This window comes from Temnothorax curvispinosus, unplaced genomic scaffold, assembly GCF_003070985.1.
Source record: "Temnothorax curvispinosus isolate PA1 unplaced genomic scaffold, ASM307098v1 QBEX01005075.1, whole genome shotgun sequence".
Taxonomy (NCBI): Eukaryota; Metazoa; Arthropoda; class Insecta; order Hymenoptera; family Formicidae; genus Temnothorax; species Temnothorax curvispinosus.
Window position 1 is genome coordinate 366,685 of NW_020214855.1, and position 27,282 is coordinate 393,966.

At 45.1% G+C, this 27,282-nt stretch overlaps 1 protein-coding gene across 10 annotated transcripts; it reads left to right on the top strand.

Moving 5' to 3' along the window:
- Positions 1 to 206: 206 nt before the first annotated feature.
- LOC112454451 (homeodomain-interacting protein kinase 2) lies at positions 207 to 26,386 on the top strand. Of its 10 annotated transcripts, none has more exons than XM_025015849.1 (18): positions 207 to 497; positions 10,865 to 11,215; positions 14,245 to 14,562; positions 14,674 to 14,766; positions 14,877 to 15,095; positions 15,186 to 15,558; positions 15,632 to 15,858; positions 16,334 to 16,657; positions 16,953 to 17,132; positions 17,206 to 17,352; positions 17,435 to 17,593; positions 17,803 to 18,227; positions 18,721 to 18,810; positions 19,364 to 19,633; positions 19,811 to 19,973; positions 20,188 to 20,411; positions 20,872 to 21,156; positions 21,948 to 26,386. In XM_025015849.1, the coding sequence occupies exons 2-18, from the start codon at positions 10,868 to 10,870 to the stop codon at positions 22,144 to 22,146; spliced, it is 4,044 nt and encodes a 1,347-aa protein (XP_024871617.1). In that variant the 5' UTR covers positions 207 to 497; positions 10,865 to 10,867; the 3' UTR covers positions 22,147 to 26,386. The 10 variants fall into 10 exon arrangements, with proteins under 10 accessions (XP_024871617.1, XP_024871616.1, XP_024871622.1 ...); XM_025015848.1 differs by having other exon boundaries at positions 207 to 457; XM_025015854.1 differs by having other exon boundaries at positions 207 to 457; positions 21,978 to 26,386.
- The last annotated feature ends 896 nt before the right edge of the window (positions 26,387 to 27,282 follow it).

Genomic DNA, 27,282 nt, shown 5'->3' on the forward strand with positions numbered 1-27,282 from the left:
GTTGGTGCGACACGCACTTGCTCGGCGGGGCCGCGTCTCGTCCTCGTCGCCGTCGTCGTCGTCTCGCTCCGTCCCACTGACCGCGCGTCGTCATCAGGCGGCGCGGTCGTCGTCGTCGTCGTCGTCGTTTCTCGCTCGCACACCCGCCCGCGACGAGCACGAGCCGCCCGACGGCCACGGCAGCAGCGGCTCCTGTCCCCCACCGCAACGCGCCGCCGCCGTCGTCGTCGTCGTCGTCGCCGTCGCTCCTCTCTCAGTCGCTCTCGCCGGGGGCCACCGCACCGAAGGCGTCCGCGCGACGAGCCAGACCAGCCGCTACGCAAGATGGCTGTATGTCGCTGACGGGAGGCCGACAAACCGGACAGGGGTACAGACAGCCCGCGGATAAGCGGAACATGCGGCTACGTGACCGTCGGGCCCGTCCCTGAAGAGAGAGACACTGGCCAAGAAGCGAGAGGTGAGCGAGGGAGTGTGTCTACGCCAATGTTTGCGTGCGAGTGAGTTTCTCTACCGTTTCTCTCGCCTTCTCGCCGTCTGCCTTCTCGCAAATGGATTTTCTTTACTTTTCGTGGGTCGCCCGTCTCCGTCGGCAGACGATTTTCCACGATCTATTCGTTCTCTCGCTCGCCCCGTTCCTTTTTTTGCCTCGTTCGCTTTTTTTTTCTTGTCTGAGCCTACGCCGGAAAACGACCCTCGCCGAGTCGCGCGACAGTCTCTCCTCGACGTGACAGGTCGAATAAACGGAATAAACGGAGTAAAACGTCCGTTCCTGGGCCCCCTATATACGGGCGACGAGCGAGCGAGTCATACGTGGACTCTACCGAGCGGCGCGACGAGCAAAAATACACGGACACGTAACACGTACGCACCCCGTCGCCGCGTACGAAAAGTGTAAACAAGTTAAGAGTCTCTCCTCCTCGTCCTGGGTATCTTCTTTTTCAATGACGTTGGCCGCGCCGCTGCGCTGGTCTTCACAACTTGGCGATAACAACGTATCGCGCTTTCTCTTTCTCTCTCTGTCTTTCTCGCGCGAGGCTGTCCGTGCTTCCCCCCTCTCTCTCTCCAGGGCCGAAAATTCGCTCATCATTGGGTATCTTCCACGACGACGTGGAATTACGACCGCGTGCTCGTATCTCCGCGAGGTTTTCGCGCATCGATAACGAGACCTGTCCCGCTGTCTCTTCTCCTTTCTCCCTTATCCCCGTTACCATTCCTCTCGCATCCGCAAATACCCTCGTCCCCTCTGAGGCCCCCGTTCTCCTCGCTCTATCTCTCTTTCTCTCTCCCCGGCGTACGTCTGCGTGGCTGGCAGTCTATCAGTGTCTGCACTTTGTCGGTCCGCACTTTCCCCCGTACCAGGCTCCGTCCCGTCGATTGAATGGCTCCTACTGTGGCTCCCATTCTATACGTGCGTGCCATACAATCGCGGAATGGGAAACCGAGACCCTGGAAACATCTGTCGCGCGCGGCCGACCGGAGGCCGACCTAACCTCCAAAACTCACGAGAGAGAGAGAGAGAAAGAGAGACCCATCGCCGTCGTCGACGTGCGCGTCTTATTTTTGAATCGCCGTCCGCGAGCAGCCCGAAAAGCGTCGCGACGCGTTATAACTCACTTGGAACGGAGAACCGTCCGCGCGGACGATTTTTAAGCTGCGCATTCTCGCGATAAGTTTAGCTTCGTCGAAGGAGTTTCTCGCTCTCATTGTCAGTCGTCTCCTCAGAATAAATCGACTCCCCGGGTCTCTCCGTTCTCCTGACGGCGCGCTTTCTCACGCCTCGTACCTCGCGCCGCTCGGAGGTACGCGAGAACGCGCGATAAACGGCGTGGTGAGGGGAGCGGAGACACGAAAACGGCGCGTGTGGCTCCCGCGGAATGACCGATGGGCTCTCCCTCGTCGACGTCGATCGGTTCGGTGTAATCAGGAAGAAATCGCGAGGGCGCGTCGCGGTGCCGAAATGGGCGTAACTTGCGTTTAAGAAACTTCTGTCATTGGTATCATGAATTATTCAGTTTTTGCCGCTGCCCTGCCTTCTTTCTCTCTCTCTCTTTCTCTCTCATTCATTCACTCGGAGATAATTATTAAAGATAAACGTGGGCTTTTACGGTTTTCCCTGCGTGAAAATGTATATACGCGCGACGGAAGTGATTTCGAATACAGAACCTTTTCTCGGCGCGACATCGAATTTCAAATCGTTGCCGACGACGCCGTTCTCCATGCGCACGTCCCGCACGTCCGCGCAACGCAGTTCCTTACATAAATATTAACCGCGGATATCGACGGCGAGGCGCATGAATAACCCGATCGTGAATCGTCAGCCGGAGCAGCGAGACTTATATGACTTTTCCACGTAGATATGATTAGAGCCCGGCTTTAAAACGCGAGTCGTCGGCTGACGCATTCTCCTCCATCTTCGTCTTATTCAATTTGCACCGCTGTATTCCGATCCGCGCGCGTAACCGATCAGGAGCATCGCGCGTAAAATCGCAAATATACGTATATCGCGAGCGAGACGAAGATTCCGACTGTCCAGGGTATGGTATCCCTCGGAAAATCCGATTACCGTGACGCTGTATTTCGTCGTTTTACGTTCGCGTTTTTACGTTCGGTTAGGTCCGTCGAAACATCTGTCGCTCGCCGCCACGCCGCGCCGGTCGGCGTAACCCAGCCGCGTCGCGGTCATCTTTCTGGATCGCGATTTTTCCTCTCGCCGTCACGCTATCGCTCGCGATTGCCGGCGCTCGGAACGTTGTCCTCGAGCCTCGTCGGGCCTCCACACACGTCCGTCGACGGTGGTTGTTGAACCGAGCGTTGTATACGCGCGCACGTACGCGACATGCACGTACAAACGCGCGCACGCACGCACGAGCATCGAATTGGCGTGTCTGCGTATCCGGCTCCGAAGTTATAGTATCCTGATAAAAATGTATCGAAACTCGCGCGATGGATATAGATATATATTCATATGTAACATTTATTCTCCTCACATGTATATGTACATACATACGTATGTATACGCACGTATGCGCGCTCATGTATCTATACGCTCGAAATGGTTTCGTCATCGTCACGGGATAATCGAACGACTCTGCGATCGGATCTGGGCCGTGTGGCGTATATATATCGGCGAGAAACCGCTCCATATCCCGACGTGTACGCGTGTGTTGATTTTTGGGCACACCCCGTATATATGCGCGCGGCTGGGTAGTTTCCATCGAGCACACACGGGCATTCAGTGCTCCGACCGTTCCGATGCGGGCATATCTCCCTGTACCTGGCCATTAGCATGGAGAGAGTCCCGTCGCCCTTCGTTTTCGACGATGGCCATTGTCCTGGACGTAGTATAGACTCGGGGGTTTCGGGTCCAGTCTCCGTTGCTGCGCGCCGGAATGCGCTCGGGGAGTGTGCTCCCAGCCAAGCGCCGTAATTAGCAATTTTGCGAGGAGGCAGGCCTGAATTCGGTAAGGGCTTATCGATTCGCTCGGCCGGCGTGGCGGCTTACGTTTAATTCGGGCGTAATTCGCCTCGGGTTTTGGCAGCTCTCGTCGTACCGTTGTTTCCTCCCTTACCCCTCCTTCCCCGCGTTAAAAGCGTGGGGGGAAAACAAAGTTGTTTCGCACCCGAAAGAGACGGCTCGCTGTCGCCAAATGTCGATCAGACCCTCCCGCCACAGCGGCAAAGGAAACCCTGCAGAGAGCTTTTTATCGTCGCTTGTGATACCAATCGCTATTTATCGCCTTCTCGAGCCGTTCAAAAATCGAGCGAATATCTCCAATTGTAAATTGCGTAATCGCACAGACTATTGTATCTGCTTGTCGAGTCGATGATTGCTGAAACGGCTTTAATTGTACTCTTATTCGTTCAGTGGCACGTTTTACGACGTGATGGTATAACGATTCCGCGGAGTCGTGCGCGAGATACGATCGTGGCCAAAGCGCGGAATTTTTCATGTGTGCGTGTGCCACATTTCAAAACTGACTACGATGTTTGGAACGACTCGCTGCGAACGTGCGTATTTCGCAAACGCAGCTCGCTCGAATGCGGCGCGTCAAGCCCCTTCGCCATTTGGAAAATGAGAATACACACGAGTGGCTTCTCGTGGAGAATCATCCGCGGGCTCGGACTCCTCTCTCTCTGAATTACCGTTTACGACGTATTTTGATATTTTACTTTGCATCGCGCTCGAGAAACGACCGGTAGCTTATTCGCCTACTTTGCATACACATGTTAATTTCCATAGCGACTGGCGACGACGTTGACCCTACGATCTATATGGAAATCCTTCTTAATCCTAGAAATTCTCTCGGTCCTCCTTGATCCTCGAGGAAAAGACAGATATGATAGAAAAAACCTGCGTACCTTCATGTTCCGAGCCGTATGATTTTTTGTTGCCGCCTGACGGGCAGCAGGCACACAAAATTATAGCCGGGGGCCTTCTCTCGGGGCCCATTACCTGAAATCACAGGTAATAACCGAGTATTCAATTCAATATCTATTACACGGACGATGTTTTGAATACCTATTAGTTGGCTGCACAAATGGGGAAAGTGCTTCGAATGATGACAGTACTGTGAGTACTGTATACATCCTATGATCGTTCCACGCGAAATACAATAATGTATTACGTTATTTTATTTTACATTACTTTTCAGATGCATACCCGTGAAGCACTGTTTCCTATAGTTACTTTAGACCGCGTATTCGTGTAACATCTCATTGCCAGACGATTAGGTATCAACATAATATAATTACTAGCAAAAACTAATAACAGAGCATGCCAGTAAATTGAAGCAAATTAAAACATTTTACTTGCGAAGTTTCACCAATTGTGAGGTCAACAATTACTTTTTCGAACTGACGTTTTCTTCGCCAAAAGGTGGATCGTAAAGAAATACGATGGAACGATATATACAAGGTTTTGTAGTCTCGACTAAAGTTTCTTTTTTCAGTTTGGCTTGGTCCTTTGCCCTCTCTTTCTCTCCATCTTTCCTCTCTCTCGCGCTTTCTTTCTTTCTTTCTTTCTGTTGGCCTTTTTCGTGCGAACCTCACTATACACACGTTATACTATACATGCGCGGGCATTTCAGGACACACGTTGCCTGTCCGTTAGAGCATTTTTGTGCAGGCTGTTCTCCTTCACGGGGATATACACGTGTGAGTGCGTCGAACCTACGTACACTCGCGCATTCGTGTCGGAGTAACGTTGCACCGTGCACCGGCTGGTAAGCCGGTGACACGTCACGTCGCCGAGGGAATGCATTTTACCACGAATTTTAGCTGCATAAGTCTATCTGCTAAGATTGGCGACTGTCCAAACGTTAATAACGTCAATTTTGCTTCAACGCGCGTTAAAAAATGCACATTTTCATAAAAAAATATCGAGATTTTTTTAGCTTGATGCGCCTAGCGTAATTACATTCGATTAAATTATATCATTTAAGGTGCGGTGAAATCATCGATAACACTAATATTATTAACACTATGAGTAATTGTTTTATAAATTCCCGTTTCTAAAATACAGATATAGAAACTCTCTCTCTCTCTCTCGGAGAGATTTTATATTTTATGTACTAAAATACCTTTGTTTATACTGTCGGTTCGCCTTTGTTACGCGAAAGCCCGGATTCCGATGTTTCGACTCCGTAAGTTTCGGTTTGCGAAAAAGAATTCTTTTGACAGACATCGAGATATCGAAAATGTTTCACAACGTAGTAGTAGTGGTAAATTGTATCTTCGTATCCTCGATACGCCCTAGAAGCCCGCACCGGAAGAAAGGATATCCTTTTTCGAACCGTAATGACGCACCCCGACGTAATGTTTCCCCTCCCATAATATTCCACGTTAACTTCATGCTCGGCTCCGCAGACCATTATTACCGGGCGGAAGGTTTTCTTAACTTTCCCCCCTGTCCGCAATGATCCGTGCCACCTTCGTTCGAAATTCACCGCGGCAAATATACGTCGACGAAAGTGTCCTCTCCTGGGTTGTCAGGAGGTGGGCTGTCTTTCCATCGTCCGAAGGAGTTTGATCGATATATAAATATCGTTCGGTTGCGGGTGGGGTCTCGTCACAAAATCGCACGATGTAGCGTTCGATCGACGGGCACACAGCGCGCACACAACGAATATGAGAATGAAAACCGGAAGTAATAGGGAAGCGAGCAAACGTGGTTTTTTGTTAAAAAAATAATATATAAATATTTTTTTTCTCAAGACGTGCGAATCCTCTTATATTTGTCGCTCGAATAGGAAGCGCGTATTTTTTTCGGCAGGAGAGATTGACGTCATAAGGACGCGCGCGTGGCCTTCCCCATTGTGTGTTAATCCGTGTAACAATTGCTTAATCGCCATCGACCTGTTGGCGCTTCGCGTCTTTTCCACGAAAAGCTGCAGGTTTGTGCCTCGGCGCGCACCTTGCGTAATAATAACGAGCCCGACGATTTATTCCGCGCGGCCGTACGTTTATTTGCGCAAGGGTGGGTTTACATAAAAATTATAATTAGATCCCGCGAAGACGATATATCGATGAATGCGAAACCTTTAACCGGCGCGTGCACGCGAACGCGAGGCACAAAAGTCGTTGCCGGCCGTCTCGCGACGCGCCGCGATATAACGATATCTGTTCGTTCACGCGAAACGACTTTGATTAAGCTTTAATGAACGCGGTCGCTTTCTCAAAATAGAACGTTCGAATCACCGCAACCTGTTTCTACGTTCTTCAGTCGGACGTTGAAATGTTTAATGATTAAGAAGACCTACACGCTAGCTAGAAACCTGGAGCGTTACTCACCGAGGAAGAACTGAGAGCGCAAAGTTCTTTAAAGATATAATTAAAGTCGTTATCTCTAGACCGTTTTAAGCCCATATTTTTCCACGCGGATTACACACTGCAAAGTCCACGGCTTTCCGCAGATAACGCGTATAATTTCTGTTTCTTAAAAAAGTACAAGCTTAAAAGACGATTTGGGATGCATATCATGGGCAACTGCGTCACCGATACGCAGATACGCGCGGATCTTTATCAGAAGACCCGGTAGAACCACAAGGGGATTAAACATTGCGCGCGGTCACATTTGCATTTAGGCGCGACGCGCGACGTTTTGTATTTACGGCGCACTGTTCGCAGAAGGATTACATTCCGCTCCCTCGATTGTTGGCCGATGCCGTTGCGCAAATGAAGCCTAACGCACCAAACGTCCAATTTGTCGGCGAAACTTTAGCCGCGCGGAAGATTGCCGGTTATAAATACGGTGTGCGTAACCGTCGGACGTTTATGGCCGCGATACTAGACGCTAATTTACAACAGTCGTGGCTTAAAGCCTCGCTTGGCGCGTAGCGCGAGGAATTAATGTAATATCGCGATTACAAGAGAGCGCCGCGGCGCGACTCTCCCGCCGCGTCACGTGTCTGCATGATTTTAGTCGTTTCTCGAGCGATGCGTCGCGTCGCGTCGCGTTGCGTTGGATTGCAATATCGATGTTTCCGTCGCGCGACGATACGCTTTCCCATCGATACTACGCTCCGCTCGGTCACTTTTAAAAGCGACTTCTCGCAGATGTGTCGCGGTACATATTGATTATGTGCTATCAACGTATACGCGGGGTGGATGCATCAGTGAATGACCGGTCACCGGTGCATGACCGCTGAATCTTTACGCTCACTTCTCTGGTGGTCACGTGAGATAACATGATTCCGTCTGTCCAAGATGCCAATACGATCGCTGCCGGTTGTTACTTGCTGTACGGGATGCGGACAAAATTTTGCCGTTACCGGAGAGAGAACGATTTTTTACGAACGAGTGGAAAGTATGAGATATATATCTTCTTTTTCTCATACACTTTTCGCGAATGCCGAAGGAATATATATTCGCGTGCTTCTCGGACATACGTAAATAAACGTATACACGTACGCACGCGTTATTACGCACACGCCGCGAATACCGTATGAGGAGCGTATTCTCCCGCTGATTTTGCAGCGTCCTATATTAAGCACTTCCTACGCATTCACATGGCGCAGCAACCTAGAAAAGTGACATCTTTAAAAATGGATAACCTTTTTATCATATATCGTAGGCGGCAGTTTTTCCTAGCGATACCGCGGGTGTTTTTCTAAAGATAAACTCGGGTATTCTTTCAGTTTTCTCCCTGGTGTCTCTTTTTGCGATATTCATCGGAGTGCACTGCCGGGAATCCGAAGCCGCGACAAACGAGTTCCGACGGCACAGTTCGGTATTGCTAAATATCGCTCTCGTAACGATTTTTTGAAAAATATTACCGTATACACTGTAAATCTGTCGTCGCGCCTAGAGAGATTAACGCATTATTTGTGTCCCGTTTGTATACGTTTGATTCGCCATAAAGCGCAAGCATGGCAGCTGAACGTATCTGTACATACAGGATGTTTTAAAAGTTCTACAAAATGAAAACAAAGCTTTTTCGAACGTAAAGATAAATTTTTTCGTGAAAATTTGATGAGTAAATTAATTCAAATTATTTATTATTATTATATTTATTATAAAAAATTAAGAAGAAATTTCTGCCTCCGTTTTCTAATAATTTTAAGGAGACTTGGGGAAGGGAGAAAGAGAGAGATAACGAAAATTGCACTCTCCTAAAAAATCGCCAGGTAGAACTGCCAGTAATCGACATATTGTTACCGTTGCGTCGCACTTACTTCTGCGTCACCTTGTATACGTCGTGAGTCCATCAAGACGGTCAGGACGCGCAACCGGTCACTCGGATTTCGCTGTTACTTGGCTACCTCGCAATTTTGACACGAAAGTTTTCGTCGTTCGGTGAGCAAGCTCGGATTTCCCCGTTCATCAATCGATCGGCTTGACTCATCGCGCGGAATATAAGCGCGCGCGATGCGATGCATACCTACGTGTACCCCGATCGTACACGAACGCGCGGCATATACACGGATTACGGAAGGTGCGGGGGCCGCTACAGGGTGACGCAAAGTTTCGTTCTTTTACTCGAGGCTGAGTCACCGTGACGCGACCTGATGAATTACCCCGAGCACACATTTCCAACGAGTTCCACGGAGCGCTGCTTATTATTTCGCTGAAACGGATTACCGCGATTTCCATTTGTATTCGTATACACGTCCCGCATGCCCGCGCTTTATACAACGTTGAGCAAAATATACAGATAATATATCGTTATACGCCTCGTATGTCAGTCTTGCTTTTTATTTTTTTTAAAGTTCATTATTCTGTACTTGAGAGTTGATTCTCCAAAGCAGCTAAACCAATTAGTAATTAAACAAAGTTCTACTGAATATATGAATGTGATACCGTTATTAATTTTTTCAATTAGTGTTTTAATATACCAATGTTCGGCATTTTGATTAAGATTGGAGAACGCAGGGAGTACGTCTTTCTGCAACCCTTCGCTAAGATGCGATTGCTCTTTTTTTATGGTTCGCCAGGCGAACCCGGCACGGTCGTACTACTTGTTCGCACCACTTTGTTAGGATCCGACGGGTGTCGAGCCGGTTAACTTAAACGTAACTGTACCTCGTGGTACCGTAGATCGTTCATAATGCCGACCAGCATTTCTGACAGTCAGCACTATAATTAGAGCACGTCGCGCACGCGGGTAAATGACGGCGAGAACGCTAGAGAGAGGGGAAGAGAGAATGAGATGTGTACCGATATGAGATAGATTGAGGAAGAGAGGGCGAGCCCAAGAGGGTAGAATTGAAATCGCGTTGCGTTTCCGAGACATTGCGGGATTGCGATCGATCGGATGTTTTTGTACGCCCGGTATTATTCGGGCGGCAACTCTGACTATGAGTCATACATTGTGCAATACTACGTACTACGTACCTATCTGAGTGCGATCAGATGGAATTATCGTGTGTCGATGGCAAACGAGAAAAATGGTACCGCATGTCGCTGCAATTAAGGAACCTTGCGACATTAAATTATTAAGCCACATTTAATCTGAATTTCATTTTTTATTTGACGTCAAATCGATTTAACGTCAATCAGGGGCTGAAAACGATAATAAAACGTTTTGGGTGATGCGTTCATTCTTTGTAGGTCATCTATTGCATGATACAGACCTCATTTTCGCGTACGAGGCAATCATTTTCAATGTAAATCGCGGCAGCGCGTGTCTCACATCGAAATTTACGATTTTCCGCGATAGGCTGAAGAGGCTACGAAGTTCTTAAAATAGAGCCTCGAAACTGACAGGTTGTTTCGAAATGTAAATCGTTAATGTATCCGCATGATAAGAGCGGCTAATAGCCTATAAGAAACGAGTGATGAGAATTCTCAGCTACGATGACGACGTAGGTAGGAGAGGGTAAAAGACCGATCTCGGAGATGGGTTAACCGATAAGTCTCGTGGAAATTGTTTGCTCCTCGCAAACGAGCGGTCGTATTTATTGAAAAAAAATGGGAAACCGCTCCGACCGCGACGGCTGTTCGCGCGTAGAAATATGATATCTGGGGGACAGCTCTTTGAGAATCACTGTCCCAAACCGACGACGTGGACACACGTCGGCGAAGGAGGTTTTAAAATATTCATGGTCGTTGGCCTTACTTTTTGTGTTCTCCGCGGTATTTCTTTCCGCCACGGCGACTCACACTTTTGTGTCGAGGTGTCTTTCAAACGTTCGAGAAAATAGTGTCCCTACTCGAATATTTAACGCACCGATGTCGTTTTAATTTTCTGTGATACGAGAGGATGTTTAAGCGCTATGTCACGCTCTTGAAAATTGATAATTTCTATCTGATTGTGAGAAACTGATATTGGAGTAATAAGTGAATATAATAATAATAATCCACGCCGTAAAGAAATTAATCGACCGTCGCGTTCGACGTTAATGAGGTTGTTGCTTTCTGATTACAGGGAATGTGTGACATGTTCATCCAAACACAGCAGACGAGTAGCGTCAACGGCAGCAGCAGCAGCAGCAGCAGCAGCAGCAGTAACAACACCGTTCACCACCACAGCAAGAAGCGCAAGTTGGATTACAACGTGAGCCAGCCGGTGATCCAGCACGCATTGGTCCAATCGACCAGCGACTACCAATTGGACAATACCGGTCTACAACAACGGTACTCCGTGAACGGTGCTAATACCGCGTTTAGCTCGCTGCACAACAATAATGCGCTGCAGAAGAGTAGCCCGAACCAGCAGACCCTGGTACGAGCCTCGACGATCAAGCTCTTAGATACGTACCAGCGCTGTGGCCAGAAGGTTGGTTGATGCCGCTTCCTACATCTCTTTTGTCGTCACGCTTGTAATTGTCCGACGAACAATCCGTGTGCCCCCTCGCGTGTGCCCCCGCGGGTATACGCGTTCAACGCGCTAAATCTGGCCCGCCGAATTCTACCTTGCATTCATCCATTATAAAGCTCGTTTGTAGCGTGGAATCGCGGACTAAAGTTCAAAATTAGGGAATTGAAATTAGAGACTCACATCTCGAGGTTGATCGCTACGCTTTTTCTAGAGTTTAACTTTTTAATGACGTTAATGATTGACTCCCCTTCACTTTTTCTCTTTTTTTTTCTTTCTCAGCTGAGATTCGTCATTAATATTTGCCATTATTTGCCCATATTTTTCGCTAAACGCGCGGCTTTTGTATATTTTTCTTTCAATACGGCGCGTAATCCGCACAGTGAGCAAACAATTCGCAATGTCTCAATGTCAATTGTTTGCCGGTTTCGAGTTTCGCGGCAGCTTGTTATCGCTTCGCCATTGCTCGTATACTCTCTCGAGCGGACTGCTTATGCACGCTTACGTGTGTTATTACGAGAACGGGAGTAACTACAGTAACGTTCCGTTCGTTAGTTTTCTGTATTCCCCTTAGTGTGGAGTGCAGACGGGAGAAACTTTTCCCCCGCGGTTTTGTACGTGTCGCCGTCTTCAGCGCTCCGACAAATAAAACTTAATGACCGCTAACCGCTTATTGGCATACGGCGGCGCAGATCGAGAGTTAGGTCGTTTTAGCCGAGACCGCGTTTGGCAACGGAGTCGTGATACTTCTCGCTTCGCAACTGATGCCTCTTGCTGCAAGCCGGGCGAAAGGGAAAGGCTCGATCTACGGATTGTAGCGAGAAGATACTGTACTGTCCGTCGTGTCGTTTCGACCGCTCTCGTCCGTTGCATCTTACCGATCTCTCGGCCGTCTCTCGATAGTCGCGTCACAACCGTTCAATAGGATCGCCCCGCGATTAATCAGCGATGAGGCTGATTCCCGATTCCGAGACCTCGCGAGGCTTGACGTGAATCTGTTTCTGGTGTGTGTGGCACGAGTTCGTTTAAACTTAATTTTTAAGAATCGCCCCCTAATGTCTCATTCGATACGAAATCATCCAACGTTCTCTTGCACTCGTCGTCCTATTTGTTCAGCAAAGTTTTGCGTCACGGTTTTGATGTCGATTCGGTAATATCGTACGGTTCGTACACGTCGCGATGTTTTCATTGATTCATTGTGCTCGCGATACGAGTGTCTCTTAAACATTCTTGCTCCATCGTTCGCGATACACAAACACGTCTCGTAATGTTGTCGTTGCGCCGCCGCCGTGTCGTTACGTCGCGCAACTCTCGCCGTCCCTGTTGCAACGCTGAGAGACTCGCGTGCATCGAGCTTTGGATTACCGAGGTTCTAAATCGACGCGCATCCGTCTAATCCGACATTCCTGACCGTTTAAATGGCACACAGTAGCCAGGGACCGAATCTATTTGGCATGCATGCCGATATCCCCGTGGATACTCCGCGCAACGATCGACGAGCGGTCGGTCCTCGGGTTGGTCCTCGAACGCGCGCGCATTCTCATCGTGCGCTTGATTTAGCGTTTGCAGCAAAATCGCCCCGCGTACGTCCGAGAGTTAACGAGCTTCTAATGACAAGGGAGGTATCACAATTTCCTTGACACTCGTTAATTCCCCGATTCGCGACCGTACGGCGCAACGTCGTGGCAAAGTGACGTCTATTACCGGCAAACTAACTTTATGAATACCACTACAAACGAGCCCCGATATTTGCAGCGCTTTGTGCATCTATGCGTCATCCTCGCGCGTATACAACCTGCCGATCGATTCGAAAATCCTCGACGACCGAATCATAGGTGCTCGTTACGCTGTTTTATTTATTAAGAGAAAGAAATATATTTGTCCTCGGACACGAGACTGCCCAGAGCGTCGAGACGGGCACGGCACGACGCATCTCGCACCCTAAAACGGAGTCGGGAGAGCCGGTTGCCACCCGGAAGCGGGTGTATCGGTATCGTTGACGGAGGAGGCTCGTGAAGGAAGAGGCCTCCGCGCGAATAATCCGATTCCTCGAAGCCGTAAAGATTCCTTCCACCTTCTCTCGCTCGGTCGCCCTCCGCCTTTTCCACCGCCCGAAACTCCGGCCTCCAGCCGGTCTTATTAACGGTCATACACCGCGTGTACTCGAAGTGCGCACCGGCGAGGATAATTACAGAGCTGTGGCGATCGTATTTCGGTCGTCTATCGTGCTGGCGGGGTGTGTTGCGAGCGCGTAGTCGTCGCGGCGTAGATAACGTTTCCGTATGGCGTAGTTAACTATCGATTGTGCTTTCAAGGCTTCCATTACATATTTCATGTACCGACCATCGTGCGGATATCGCGAGACGCTAGCTGGGACGCGCACATCCCGTCCGCGTGACGTCCGCGAAATTCTGTCAGATTCGCGACCATGCGCGACGTCGCCGAGGATTGGCGATTCGCAAGGGACGGGGCGGACGATGGTTTCGCCGACGATCGAGAGAGTTTCGCCGACGATCGAGAGAGAGAGATCGTTTCCTTGATCCGCCCGCGATCAACGAGAGCGGGCGTTTGATTCATGGCGCCCGTTGTTCGCAGAATGCACGAATACGCGGGATGTACGCGATATATAACGTTCGCTCTACAGGCACGTATCCGTTAATTGATCTCCAACGACATGCGAATGCGAATCACGCAATCGGTGGCGATCGAAGCTCTCCATCGCGTCGAGACCGATGCGAGAAATCTTTAGCTTCTGGGATCGTCCGTCACAGGTAGTACGTTCGGCGCATTTCTGCGTTTTCCGGAGGTGTCCGGAGTTGTGTGGTCGTCGAGAGGTTTATATAAAAAACGTATATTGTTCCTCGTCGCGATTGCTCTTGTTTTACCGTTTTCCCAATCACCCAACTTTGATGCCGCTCCTCCGCAATCTACTATCGACGGCAATCTCTTAACGCCCAAATATTTTTGTATAAGGTATATTCCCCCTACAGAGAAAAACTTGGTCGAGGGAAGGTAATGGTGACGATCTGGCAGTCCACTCCGCCCACGCGAATGTGGTGGGTTGTACTGTAGTGTCGCAGCACCATACCCAACAGCAACAGCAGCTGCAACAACAACAGCAGCAACAGCATAGCAAGCAGGCAAGCATGACGGCGCATAGCAAGCAAGTGGCCAACGCGGCCAACGGCGGCGGCAGTAGCAATCCCCAGGGCGACGGGGATTATCACTTGGTGCAGCACGAAGTTCTCTACTCCATGACCAACCAGTATGAGGTCCTCGAGTTTCTCGGCAGAGGTACTTTCGGGCAGGTAAGAACAGCCGCGTGATATGCATCCTTTTGTATTTTGAACCGCGTGATCGTCCATCCTTTCCCACGAGAGCGGAGCAGCCGCACAAATTGACAATTTGTTCTTTCGCAGGTCGTGAAATGTTGGAAAAAAGGAACAAGCGACATAGTAGCCATCAAAATTCTAAAGAACCATCCATCGTATGCGCGCCAAGGTCAGATTGAGGTACGCATTGCGATATTAATAAAAAGAGCCGCGGAGACGCGTGAACGTCAATTGGATTATATCCTGCATTACTCCAGACAATTTATCACATTTAAATAACGTATTTGCAGGTCTCCATCCTGTCTCGACTTAGTCAGGAAAATGCGGATGAGTTCAATTTCGTGCGCGCCTACGAGTGCTTCCAGCACAAGTCACATACCTGCTTGGTATTCGAAATGCTAGAGCAAAACCTCTACGATTTCTTGAAACAGAATAAATTTTCACCCCTACCTCTCAAATACATCAGGCCCATTCTCCAGCAGGTATTGACTGCGCTATTGAAACTGAAGGTACAGTATCATTATAGTATGTCATGCGTGTGTAATTTGGTATTTGGATCAACATAGAGAACTAACGTGCAAATGCTTTTATCTTTGCAGCAATTAGGATTGATACACGCCGACTTGAAACCAGAGAATATTATGCTGGTTGATCCAATGCGTCAGCCGTATCGAGTGAAAGTCATCGATTTTGGATCTGCCTCGCATGTGTCAAAAGCCGTCTGTAACACCTACCTGCAATCACGATACTACCGCGCACCCGAGATCATACTGGGACTTCCGTATTGTGAAGCGATAGATATGTGGTCACTCGGCTGTGTGGTTGCAGAATTGTTTCTAGGATGGCCTTTATACCCTGGCAGCTCCGAGTACGATCAAATTCGATATATAAGTCAAACGCAGGGCCTACCGACGGAGCATATGCTGAACAACGCCAGCAAAACAACAAAATTCTTTTACCGGGATATGGACAGTGCGTAATTTGATACAAAACAACGATATCGAGTAGCGAGAATTTTTCTTACAATTTTCGCGCATACTTTTAGGTACATATCCATTTTGGCGATTGAAAACACCGGAAGAACACGAGGCAGAGACTGGTATCAAATCCAAGGAAGCAAGAAAATATATTTTTAATTGCCTTGACGATATCGGTCAGGTTAATGTACCGACTGACTTAGACGGTGGTCAACTCTTGCCAGAGAAAGCGGACAGGAGAGAGTTTATTGACCTTTTGAAGAGAATGCTTACAATGGACCAGGTAGTGACATCGGTAATATCTCTTTTTTTTTTATTTACGGAGGAAACCTTTATAGGTCCCCGGGGAGAGACCAAGGAGTATGCCAGGGATTCTTATCGGCTAAAACTCCCCCGGGTGACCTACTTCAGGTGTTTGGGGGACACACCGGGAACTGGCATTTGCATTATTTCTGGTGTGCCCCCCGCCCGTTCTTACTTTCTTCGCCGGGGCCCGCGCATGTCGAATGTTGTGGACATTTGCGGGACTCCGGTGTCTCAATTTGGGACGCCTTCTCTTTGCGGCGAGGAGGAATCATCACCCCCTCTCGGCGCACCCTCGAGTGTTGATGGGGGCGCGGTCGGGGTCGGGGTCGGGGCCCAAGATTCCCCGCTTGAGCTCCGGCCCCCAAATATCGGTAATATTTAATCGATGCTCTTAATTATTAGAGCGAGATTTTTTTCGTGTATAACATGGAGTTTTTCTCATACAACTGTTGTTTTGTTTAAAGGAGCGCCGTATAACACCCGGCGAGGCACTGAACCACGCGTTTGTTACTCTATCACATCTAGTCGATTACGCGCATTGTAACAACGTCAAAGCTTCCGTCCAGATGATGGAGGTTTGCAGGCGCGCGGGAGATTTCACTGCGAGTCCTGCGCATCATCAGGCTCCGCCGGCGCCTCAGCCACCTCCACCAACGTCTTTAGTAGCCAATTTTGTACCGACTACTAACGGCAGTGCGGTGACTCTCACCTTTAACAATCAATTGTCTAATCAAGTGCAGCGATTAGTCAGAGAACACCGTACCGCGCAAACAGGATATGACAGTCTGGTATGTTTAGATAATCCTTTATCTTGTTATGTTTGCATGTATTAGTTTACTGTTTCCGAAATGGATTACACTCTCATGCTACAACAATATTATATTTTACTCAAAACTTTTAACTTTTTAATAGTCATTGTCTTATGAATTGAGGTATATATGAGATGAATTCGGAATCGAATTTAAGATCTGCCTACGAGTCGACAGACTTTACATACTCCTAACTATGCTCACTTTTCTTTTATTTTAAGTTCAATATTTTATAAAAACTGTTGGCTCTACTTTATTTATTTTTCAATTTTAGTACCAAATATATAGCAACAGCAGTCGACGGGCGACACAATATAGCGGTTCGTCTAGTGGATCCAACAGCGGACGGAGTGGCGTGCACGATTTTCCGCATCAACTGGTACCCGGCATATTGTGTCCACCGCATGGCTATCAGACTATGCCAAGTCCTGCGAAGCACGTAGTTGTTGCTCAAGTAAGAAGAATCGTATATGAGTAATTAGTTTATTATAGGAACAGTTAATCATTAATAACAATTTATTTTACAGCCACCGCAACCGCAACAAGCACCTTTGCAGATACAATCGTCCATTATATCGCAACAAGCTGTGGCCGCGGCGGCTGCAGCTGCCCAGCAACAATATGCTGCAGTTCCCGTGTCTATGGTCGAGACTGGTCGGCAAATGTTGCTTACCGTAAGTAAAACAATGTTCATTTTGAAATGACCATATAATGGTCTGGTGTGTTGACGATCTGATACGTTTATGATCATCATAGAATGCTGTACAGACATCTTGGCCTGCTGGAAGCCGTCAGATGGCTGCGATCGTACCATCGTGGCAGCAGTTACCACCGCAGCATATTCAGCAACCACTGCTTAGCGATACTGGAGATTGGGGAAGGCCTCTTATCGTCGATAGTTCTGCTATTCTACAGGTAGTACTTACCAATAAACTATCCGTAATATTTAACGAAAAAATGAGGCTCTTATCAATATTTGCGAGTAATTTTCTTTTTTATTTTGTGATATTTTATATTATTTATCGCTGCATTATCTATAAAACATTCTTTTCATTTTATGCGTCATAAAATTAGAAACTTCTCACAATAACAGTTTTTAACTAATTTCCCTTGTTTTGGGGAAGGATCAGCGGCCGGTATTTCCTGTCACGGAAGTTTACAATGCTAGTGCACTCGTCGAACATCCATCGCAGAGCTGGGGCAAGCGCACTGTCACTAAACATCACCAGCATCATGTGACGGTACCTCAGCAGACTCAGCATAGACATGAACACAAGAAAGAGACGCAACAACTGAGTCCAGTGAAGAAACGAGTCAAGGAGAGCACACCGCCAAGTAGCATGCGACGACACTCGCCGTCGAGCAGCCATTGGCAAGAGCAGCCGGTGCAGTCTCATCATCACAGTAGCAAACACAGTAGTAGTCATAACGTGGAACATCAGCCAGTCGCAACCGTGCGACAGCAGACCATTACGATTGATGATACGCCTTCGCCAGCCGTTTCCGTTATCACAATCAGTGATAGTGAAGATGAGACACCTGGAAAATGGTGAGTGTTATACCAAGTCTACATCACCAGTATTGTATATATTATAAATTCGTACACTAAAAATGCGAAAATTTTTAATGTAGTTTAGGATATATTTTTAATTTTTAGACTTTAGATTTTAGACTTTAGACTTTAATTTCAAGTAGAGATTGGAACCGATATAATTTTGTAGAGTTCAGATTTAGATATTATAGATACATGTAATGATTCTCATGTTTATTCATATAAAAAGTAATAACTGGTGTAAGATTTTTTTTCACATCTATAGTATTAAAACTCGCATTTTTACCGAGATTGTAATACAAATTTGCTTATCAATCTTTTCAATAGGCAAATCAAGAAAACGTTAAAAATATAAATATTAAAAATATTGACAGATTATATTTTTATTGACAGATTATCTTTTTTGTTGAAAAAAATATTTGGTTAAGCACGCATATTTCTTAGTGCATTATTAGTTGGTAGTAGAATCACGCATGGATATCGTTGACAGCTGTGGAGACCGTCAGTGCAGCGCCTGTCAAAGTTTGGCAACTCGCCTGTCGGGCGACGGACGACCTGTCCGTGAAGAAGTCATACGAAGGTATATTAATGTAATATGGCGGTGTTATGTGATTAACGATAATCAATTAGGTTTTGTTGAGAATATGCAGTTAACAGATTGAATGTCACAAAGCATTAAGATTGATTTCTTACTTTCCATTTCGATACTTTGCTACTAGTCATCCAAAATCAATTTCTACCTAATGTACCTTTTGCTTGGAAAGAAAACTTAGTCTTTAGATTATATATGTATTTAGTATGTTCATGAAAGTTATATTTATATTACATTCTTAGCATAAATTATACATTTTATAAAATCTACTACTAGTTTCAAAAATACGATTTACTTGGTTCACTTGGTTTTATTACGGGATAGATACGGGCTATTTAGGGATCTGGTTGCGGAGCTTGGTGTGAAACAACTGTCGACTAACACAAAGTCACATCACTTAATAAATAAATAACCGTTGCAAATAATCTTTAGCATGCGATATTTCATGGATGCGGCGTTAACTTGCCAATGGTTGAAGCACGCGATGACGATTGCCTCGATGACTCTAAATAAAGAAATTCTCCTTTCCTTGAATTTGCAGTACTCAATCGACGCCGCGCGTTGTACAGCCGATGCAACAGTCAGCACACACGAGCAGTCAGCATGCGAACGGGCACGTTACGACGCACAGCTCGTCGTCACATCGAACGCAACGCAAGAATGTCATTAGCTGTGTAACTGTTGGTGACAGTGACGGTGAAGCCAGCCCAAGTCGCTCTCATGCTCATTTATACCTGCCGCAACACCCGCAGCATCAGCAAACCACGCAGTTAATTAAACATGAGCCGCAGCAACAACATCATGTTAGCAGGTGAGCGCTCAATAAATGACGATTTACGTGAGAGGAATCCGTTAATAAACTTCTCAAAATCAACATATCCGGTTATTTTTTAGTTTTTTTTTATTCTGCTTAACTCTTGTATTAATTTCTAAAATGTGTATAATTGTTAAACTTCTTGATTAACTTTTCCTATCATTGTTACTACAGTAGCTCAGGATATTCCTCTCAGTCACAAAAGAAGCGGCTGTTGGCGAAGGTGCAGTCCGAATGTAACATGGTGAACGTCGCGACGAAACTGGAACCCGGTGTCGAGTACCTTGCTCCACATCCGTGTCACGCGCCAGCTTGCAAAGAGCCACCGACCTATCAGGTTAACTGAGATTTATATCCGCCAGATTTCTATCACGCCTTTTTTTATACATTTTTATTTCTAATTCTCTTGGAACACATGAACTATTTTATTTATTTAATATACTATAGAACACTCGACTAAGCGAGGGAAGAAGGGGAACAAGGCCGCGACAGTTTTATCTTTTTTTTATATATATTTTCTTAGTAATTTCCTTTGATTAATGTTTTTCTAGGATGACGTCTATGACATATATGACCACTGCTTGCAGTATGTGACCACGAGTAGTGCGCATCCTCACCTCCAAGAGCAGCATATTGTGTACACGACCGGCACGGACAAACGAGTGTCCTGGCCTGGGAAGCGAACCGAGTACAAGCATGAGTACGTTCAACCACCGGCTGCTCATTCGAGAGAACATCAAAAGTGGGTGGTGGCCAATCCTGTGCATCAATATAGGTGAGAATCGTCCTCCTCGGCATGATTGCTCGCGTTTTTTTTTTTTTTTTTTTTTATTGGGGCATGTACCGTAATCATGAGACGAACTCTAGAGCGATTTTCGCGACACGATACATAGCGGCGGAGCATGTTCTCATTAAATAATCGGCGTGTTATATGTATGTAAGCAATGCTTTTTTTCAAAAAGAAACGAGCGAGCCAAGCGTGGCAAGCAGTTAACACGATTCTAGGCAAGTAAACGGCATGTGAGTCTCTATCCGATAGAACAAAATTTTTTTATAAATTAGTTTATTTCCTCTTTCGATTGTACGAGAGAGAACTGGAAGAGGAGTTTGCGAATCTGTTGAGTGTGCGCATCCGTTAAATCTTCTATCTCGTCCTTAAAGAGACATATTGCAGTAAGTAAACGAAGCATGTGGACCGCATAACGAAAGGGTGGATTTTGTTTTGCGTTTTGTAGGCAGAGCCAGGTCGTAGGTACGGCAGCCCATCCGGGCCATACCCACAGTCATCACGGACATCCGGCTCATCTAAGTCCCGGCGGCAGTGGCGGTGGTAGGAGTCCCGCCGGTGGGGCTGTGATAGGAAGCGCCCAGCATTTGGGACAGCCCCTCTACCAGGAATATGCTCACGTGCGCTCGAGAGCCCACGCGGTGCCGCCTCCTGTGTACGTTACCGCGGCACCATCGCAGGCTGCTACCGCTATCCAGCAACAAATGCCCACGTATCAAGGATTCACACCCGGGTGGGTAACTAGAGAACTAGTCGATGCATGCGTCTACCCATCTCTACATATTTATTCTAGCGTTAAATTTATATCATATGTGACCCCAAAGTAGACTTGTGATTGCGAGTTTATTCTTTCGTAAACGTTACGTTTCGTGGCATGTATTAAATCGAAGCGCAAACTCGCAGGAAACCGATGTTTAGTTTTCACTTTTCGAAAGGCATTATATGGCTCGATTTTTGAAAGTAAGCTTTGATAAGTGTTCGCGGGAAAAAGTTATGTCAGGTAAATCAAAATTTTTTTAGCTTATTTGTTGGTCATTCAAACTTACGCTGAAAGATATTTTCCTTCATTGTGTAATGTAAAATAAAATATATATTAAATAAGAAATGTACATCTAATAAAATAAACGTGAATAATATTATTAAGCACAAAAGATCTAGCCTGAACGTATATTGGTACATTTCCTATTTACTTAATTGTTATCATAATCGGTCACTCTCGGTGACTCTCTTAATATAATGTAAAATAAATTGTAAGAAAATATAATTAACATTATAATAAGTGCAAAGAATTTATTTCATATCGTTTTTACTTGAACAAAATTTTGTCGAGAATTTTTTTATCTGATGACAAACATCGAGATCCTGCCAATAGAAAATTTGTAACGTAGAATTTTGTCAAAGTTAATTGTTGTCCTGAGTTTACCCTGAAATGCTTGTATACTATATTATAAGAAAAAACTTATAATTTTCTTTTTTTAGAGCTTTATGGAGACTTTCTAATGTGCGTTATCCCGTTTTTTACAGCTCGTCTCCATTAACGTTGTATGATTCTAGTCGAGCGTTGCCACCGCCAGCTCATCACAGCTCGGCCAGACCGTTACTGGCGAGTCACGCAGCACATCCGTTGCCTGCGCATATGCAGCCTGCAGCCGTTTATGGATTGGCCCCGCTTTCGCCAGCCAAACACCAATACCAACCTTCCAATTTATGGTTTACCGAGTAAATTATTCCTGTCGAGAGCCGTGAATTAGAGTTGTGTACGAACAAATAATTAACGAGTAAATTGTACGATTTTCTGGGAACTTACGAGCTGCCCGTGCCAATCAGCGAACGTCGATCAAACGTAATGGAGAAAGAAAAGTGTCGTGCGTATTTTCCCCGTTTTCGTGCAGGCCTGGCCAGTAAATGAATCGGGTAGGGAGCGCCTGAACCGATGCGATTGCGAGTACGATCAGTAGCACGATAACACAGATTCACGATCGAGCGAGTTTGCCGAAATGAGTAAAGAGCAGGAGTGTGTTAAGGCAAAAAATTTTGACAATCCGTCCTATATATAAGCAGCGACCACTCCTTTCCGACCGTTCTCGTAGGAAACGAGACACGAGATCACGGTCAATATAACTAGATCTCTCTTTGTATATGTTTATTACGTCTTTCTTATCTTGTCCAAAACAATTCCATCGTCTTACCGTGACAATTTCATAAGGGGGAAAGAAATCGAGGGAGAAAGACTATCCTGCTTTGACATGCGATTGTACGTGAGCTGATTTCTCACGAGATTTATCATCTGGCACATTTCTTTCTTTTTTTTCTTCAACTTCGAGTGACACGTGTATCTTGACGTATGCGGCATGCTTTAAATTTCGTAAGTTTCCAGAGACACCCCGATGTTTTATTACGGAAACGGTAGAGTTTATAAGGACATTGTACAGACCAAAATTTTCTATCGAATTGTCCCGATCTGTTTAAGGCTCATACGTATGGTTTCTCTCTCTCTCTCTCTCTCTATTGTACATATATATATATATACATATATATGGAACTGATACGTGACTTAAACAGATCGGGAACGTTAATATCGATGATAGACGAGATACGCACGTATAGCGGCAGTGCCGATCCACGTGTGCGTGGAACTGTTATTAACGAACATCCTTCATATGCGATAGTAGCAATTTAATTTAAATGCGTATGAGTCTGCATTTCTTTATATGTCGCAGGACATATCGCGCGCGAGTATCTTATTTTTAATGCTCCTTAACAAAATCATTTTAGCAAACTTAGGTTTTTTCCGATTGTTGTAGTAGCGTTCCTTTTGTTCTTGCTCGTGGAATTTTTTCTATTACATTAAGAATATCGCTAAGGGATGTAGCGCTCTATAATCTTTTACGATATTTTATTCATAACGGGCACTCAAAACTAACGAGGTAGCCACATTATTCTTTGTAGTTTGTAGCTTGTTATTCAAGTATACGTTAACACACATACTATACAACATACATGTATACACATACATACGTCCACACGTACATTATTTAGTTATATCGCATATTCCGAACTTCTTCGAGTAGGATTATTCAAGTAGGGTTGTCGTAAATATATAGGAGCATTCGTCAGAAATAAGCCAGAGATTTAGAATCGAGTCACGAATTTATTAAGGTGATTGCACGATATCCAAATCGACAAAAGCTTTGACGTGCCTTTTTTGGAACAGTCTCATTATTTATTATCCGTACATTATTACTTTATATCGTCTTCATCTTATCATTTTCATCGTCATCATGCTCGTTATCATCTCCATTGTCATTATCATTGCTAACTATCGTTGTTCTTATGCCTAATATTTTGTTTTGAATTGTATAAATAATATTATACAGGTAGCATGCCTTGAGCTCGTGGTTTGAAACGCGAAATTATATGACCACAATTTTGAAAAATTCATCAATTGTATATAAGTTTAACAATGTTTCATTAATATTTCTTTTTTCATTAATGCTTTGCATTTTGGCAAAAGGAAGATATTCGAATCAAGTACCATTGCACAAATCAGTGAAAGAAATAGAAAAAGAAATGAACAAGTGATATAGTTTCTGTTTTCAATACAGAGTAGAGTAATTCTCCTTAAATGCTGAGAGAGAAATAGAAAGAGAACGCATTCTGTGAAAGAAATGTATGCCAAACAGCAATAAAGTATCATAATGAGTCTTACGATAAAGAATTTCTCGCGGATATCACAAACTCGCATATTATGCATATTTCTTTTTCCGCGTGTATAGATGTAATAATAATGATACGGGGGGGGGGGGGGGTTCTATTTATAAATAGTTTTCATAAAACGAATTTTCGCAATTACTTTTTTCTCGTTCAATCATGTTCTTCCTTGTTGCATTTTCCGAATTATAGTCAACATTATACATTAGGCTTGGTCAACTTCGATCACCGGAGCCACATAGTTTCTTCCTTTTCATCCACGGAAAGTAGGGGGAAAGGGAGAAGTGTCGTGACGAAAAAGCTTAAAGTTGACCAGGCCTGTCTCACATCAATGGTTTTCACTCTAGTTTATCATTCTCAGGCGGTATATCATAGACGCGGTACGCATACACACATACATAGTTCTTCAGGTACCGGCGTCGTTATACGCAACTGCTAATACATGTATTTCGTGATTTAATGGAATAACGCTTATAGGCATTGTTTCACTAATTCTATTAATATAAATGTATAGAAAGTTTGTAACGGTAATATTCGGCGTATATGGGATTCATTGCGGTATGTTGTTTAGAGTGATTCACGTCCAGAGTTTAATTAGAGATATTTTACACGTAGAGCGAGAGTGTGGAAAAGTGCGAAAGAGTGAGTGTGAAAGAGAGAAAGAGAGGAGAAAATTACAGAATATATAGATATATAAAGATATACAAGTGTAGCGTAGGTGTAACGGAGTTTTAAACATGTTACCGGTATCACTGAGAAGAGAGCCCTTTACGCGATACAATAAGTAAGCGACAAACGATATACAGCTGCAATTTAACTATATATTTAACTTATAGAGCAGGGCCGTTACGGCTATCGGGTCCATGATAGCCTCGCAAATCTCTCGAGTGCCTTTATATCGAGAGGCATCAGATGAATCGACGTAATCTAACGATGCCGAACTTTGCTTCGGCAAAAGCAACCCTAGACTTCTTCGTTTCTTCTTCTTCTTCTTCTTCTTCTTCGTTTCTACAGTTACGCAGTTTAATCCCCTTATACTTAGGATCGAGCGATTTGCCCTTTCGTATACGCATCAATACGTTTGTACACGTTGTACGAGGAAACAAAAAAAAAGAAATATTTAACCAACTCGATGTGCCTGTTTAACGAATAATCGTATTTACACTGGGTAATTAACTGTAACGGGAAAAAAAAGAAAAGGATAAGTAAAGAAGGGAAGTCCGTTCTTCTTTTTCTTCGACATAGACTGAGTGTGTTATAACATAACGTACGTTTCAGTGAGGCATCGCAATCATCATAAACCGTTTTGCTACGTGTTTGGTATCCACCTCTCTCGGTCTCGGCATAACGGTCGCGCCCAATTGTACATATACATACATGCTTCCACGTATGACAGTAGAGATACTCGCGTCGCATTAAAAAAAAAAAAAGAAAAAAGGAAAAAGATAACTACCGTAACTGTCCTCCGCGTGAGAGTCGTGAGAGGAAAACACGAGTCATATCCTTAGGTTTCACCAGCGTCGGATGTGCGTAGAACGTGCGTGCGCGCGTGTGTCGCACGTGCACACGCACGTGCACGCGCTTAGACAAGTAGTCATACCACGCGATAGCGATAAGTTTTATCCCCCATCCATCTCGTCACCCCGTAATAAGTTCGCGCGCATTATAACTAGATCGATGATGATTTTAGTCATGTTTTTCACGAGCAAGTTTTGACTGACGACTGAGATTTCGAGAGATAATAATAATGAAAAGATTGTATGGCGTTCGAACGATTGTAGTCATATTTAACGTTATCGTTTTCGTCAGGTATCCACGTGAGGAAGACCCACGTGGTGGTGGACAGGGTGGTGAGACATTTTAGGTGGGTGACATATCGACATATTTTAAGGGTACAAATCGTGTACGGACCACTTACTTAGGTCGACTTGATTTTCGTATTGTATCGTACCGAGAATGTTTGAGTTTCTGAAGTCGATCGTCAATCAATGCGTGCTCTCCGAGTCATGTTAACGCACTCATGATCATTTTAACGCATATATGTTACACGATGTAAATAAAAAAAAAACGCTCATACCCACCACATACACATACACACACACACATACACACGCACACAATAAATTACCTAAGTAAAAAGAAGTAGAGACGCTATAAAACGCTGTGTGGAAAGTTAAGTAAAAGATACCGTAACTGTATCAATGGTTCTATATAGTTGTGATATTTTATTATAACGCTGATAGTCGTGCGCAGTTAACTTTAAACGGGTTCTTTTGCGTGCCCGACCACATATATAAATTCATATATACATCGTGATATATATATATATATATATATATATATATATATATATATATAAAGTATATAGGAGTATCTTAATCTTAATACATTGATTATACGTGGGAGGGAGATCGTACGTTACTGCAGTAAAAGTAATTCACGATGACCGATAAGGCGATATTGACCTTATGCGCGATTCCTTTTTTTAATTCCGAAGTCTAAGCTATATCGCATGAACTTTCACGGATGTTTCCTTTCGTCACTTTTCGTCTTTGGAATATCATTTAAAATGTTTAAGGAAATTCAATGTTCTGTGGTTTTAGAACTATTTCGTGTTAAAATTGTGTGACCGGTAGATTTTCCCGCGATACGAAACAGGTTTTTATACATTAGTCATATAATTGGCATTCGATTTTCTAGAAATGCTGACTGATGAGTTGTAAAAGTAATGTTTGTCCGCTCGCACACCGCGGTCGTGCGCAATTGTAACGTTTACTCCTTTCGTTAGTATAATAACACATATTAGAGATAGGCATCTAGTTCTTTTAATCGTTTTGGAATATTTGTACATATGTTTTTCTTATTGCATCCGTGGTGGGGGAGTGATATATTAGTCTTAGGTGTAGTGCCTAAAGTGATGAGATTAAGTGTGTCCGATAATAAGATTTATTTAACGTATATAGAATCTCCAAGTCAATTCCGCGCCGGTGGAGAAAAAAATTTATTGGATCGCGAACGATCGCCCGAGAATTGAGGCTTGATTTGATATTGAAATTACTCAATTGGAAGTTGGTAGTTTCGATATTAACGAACTCGTCGATGAGAGGAAGAAACCGGAGGGGGGGGGGCGATAGGCCCGTGTGATCAG

What these genes read in the sequence shown, in the direction of transcription:
- LOC112454451 (XM_025015849.1), top strand. Translation starts at nt 10,868, where the DNA reads ATGTGTGACATGTTCATCCAAACACAGCAGACGAGTAGCGTCAACGGC. An exon ending in ACCAGCGCTGTGGCCAGAAG is followed by an intron (nt 11,216 to 14,244) that starts GTTGGTTGATGC and finishes TTCCCCCTACAG; the next exon opens with AGAAAAACTTGGTCGAGGGA. An exon ending in CGCGCCAAGGTCAGATTGAG is followed by an intron (nt 14,767 to 14,876) that starts GTACGCATTGCG and finishes ACGTATTTGCAG; the next exon opens with GTCTCCATCCTGTCTCGACT.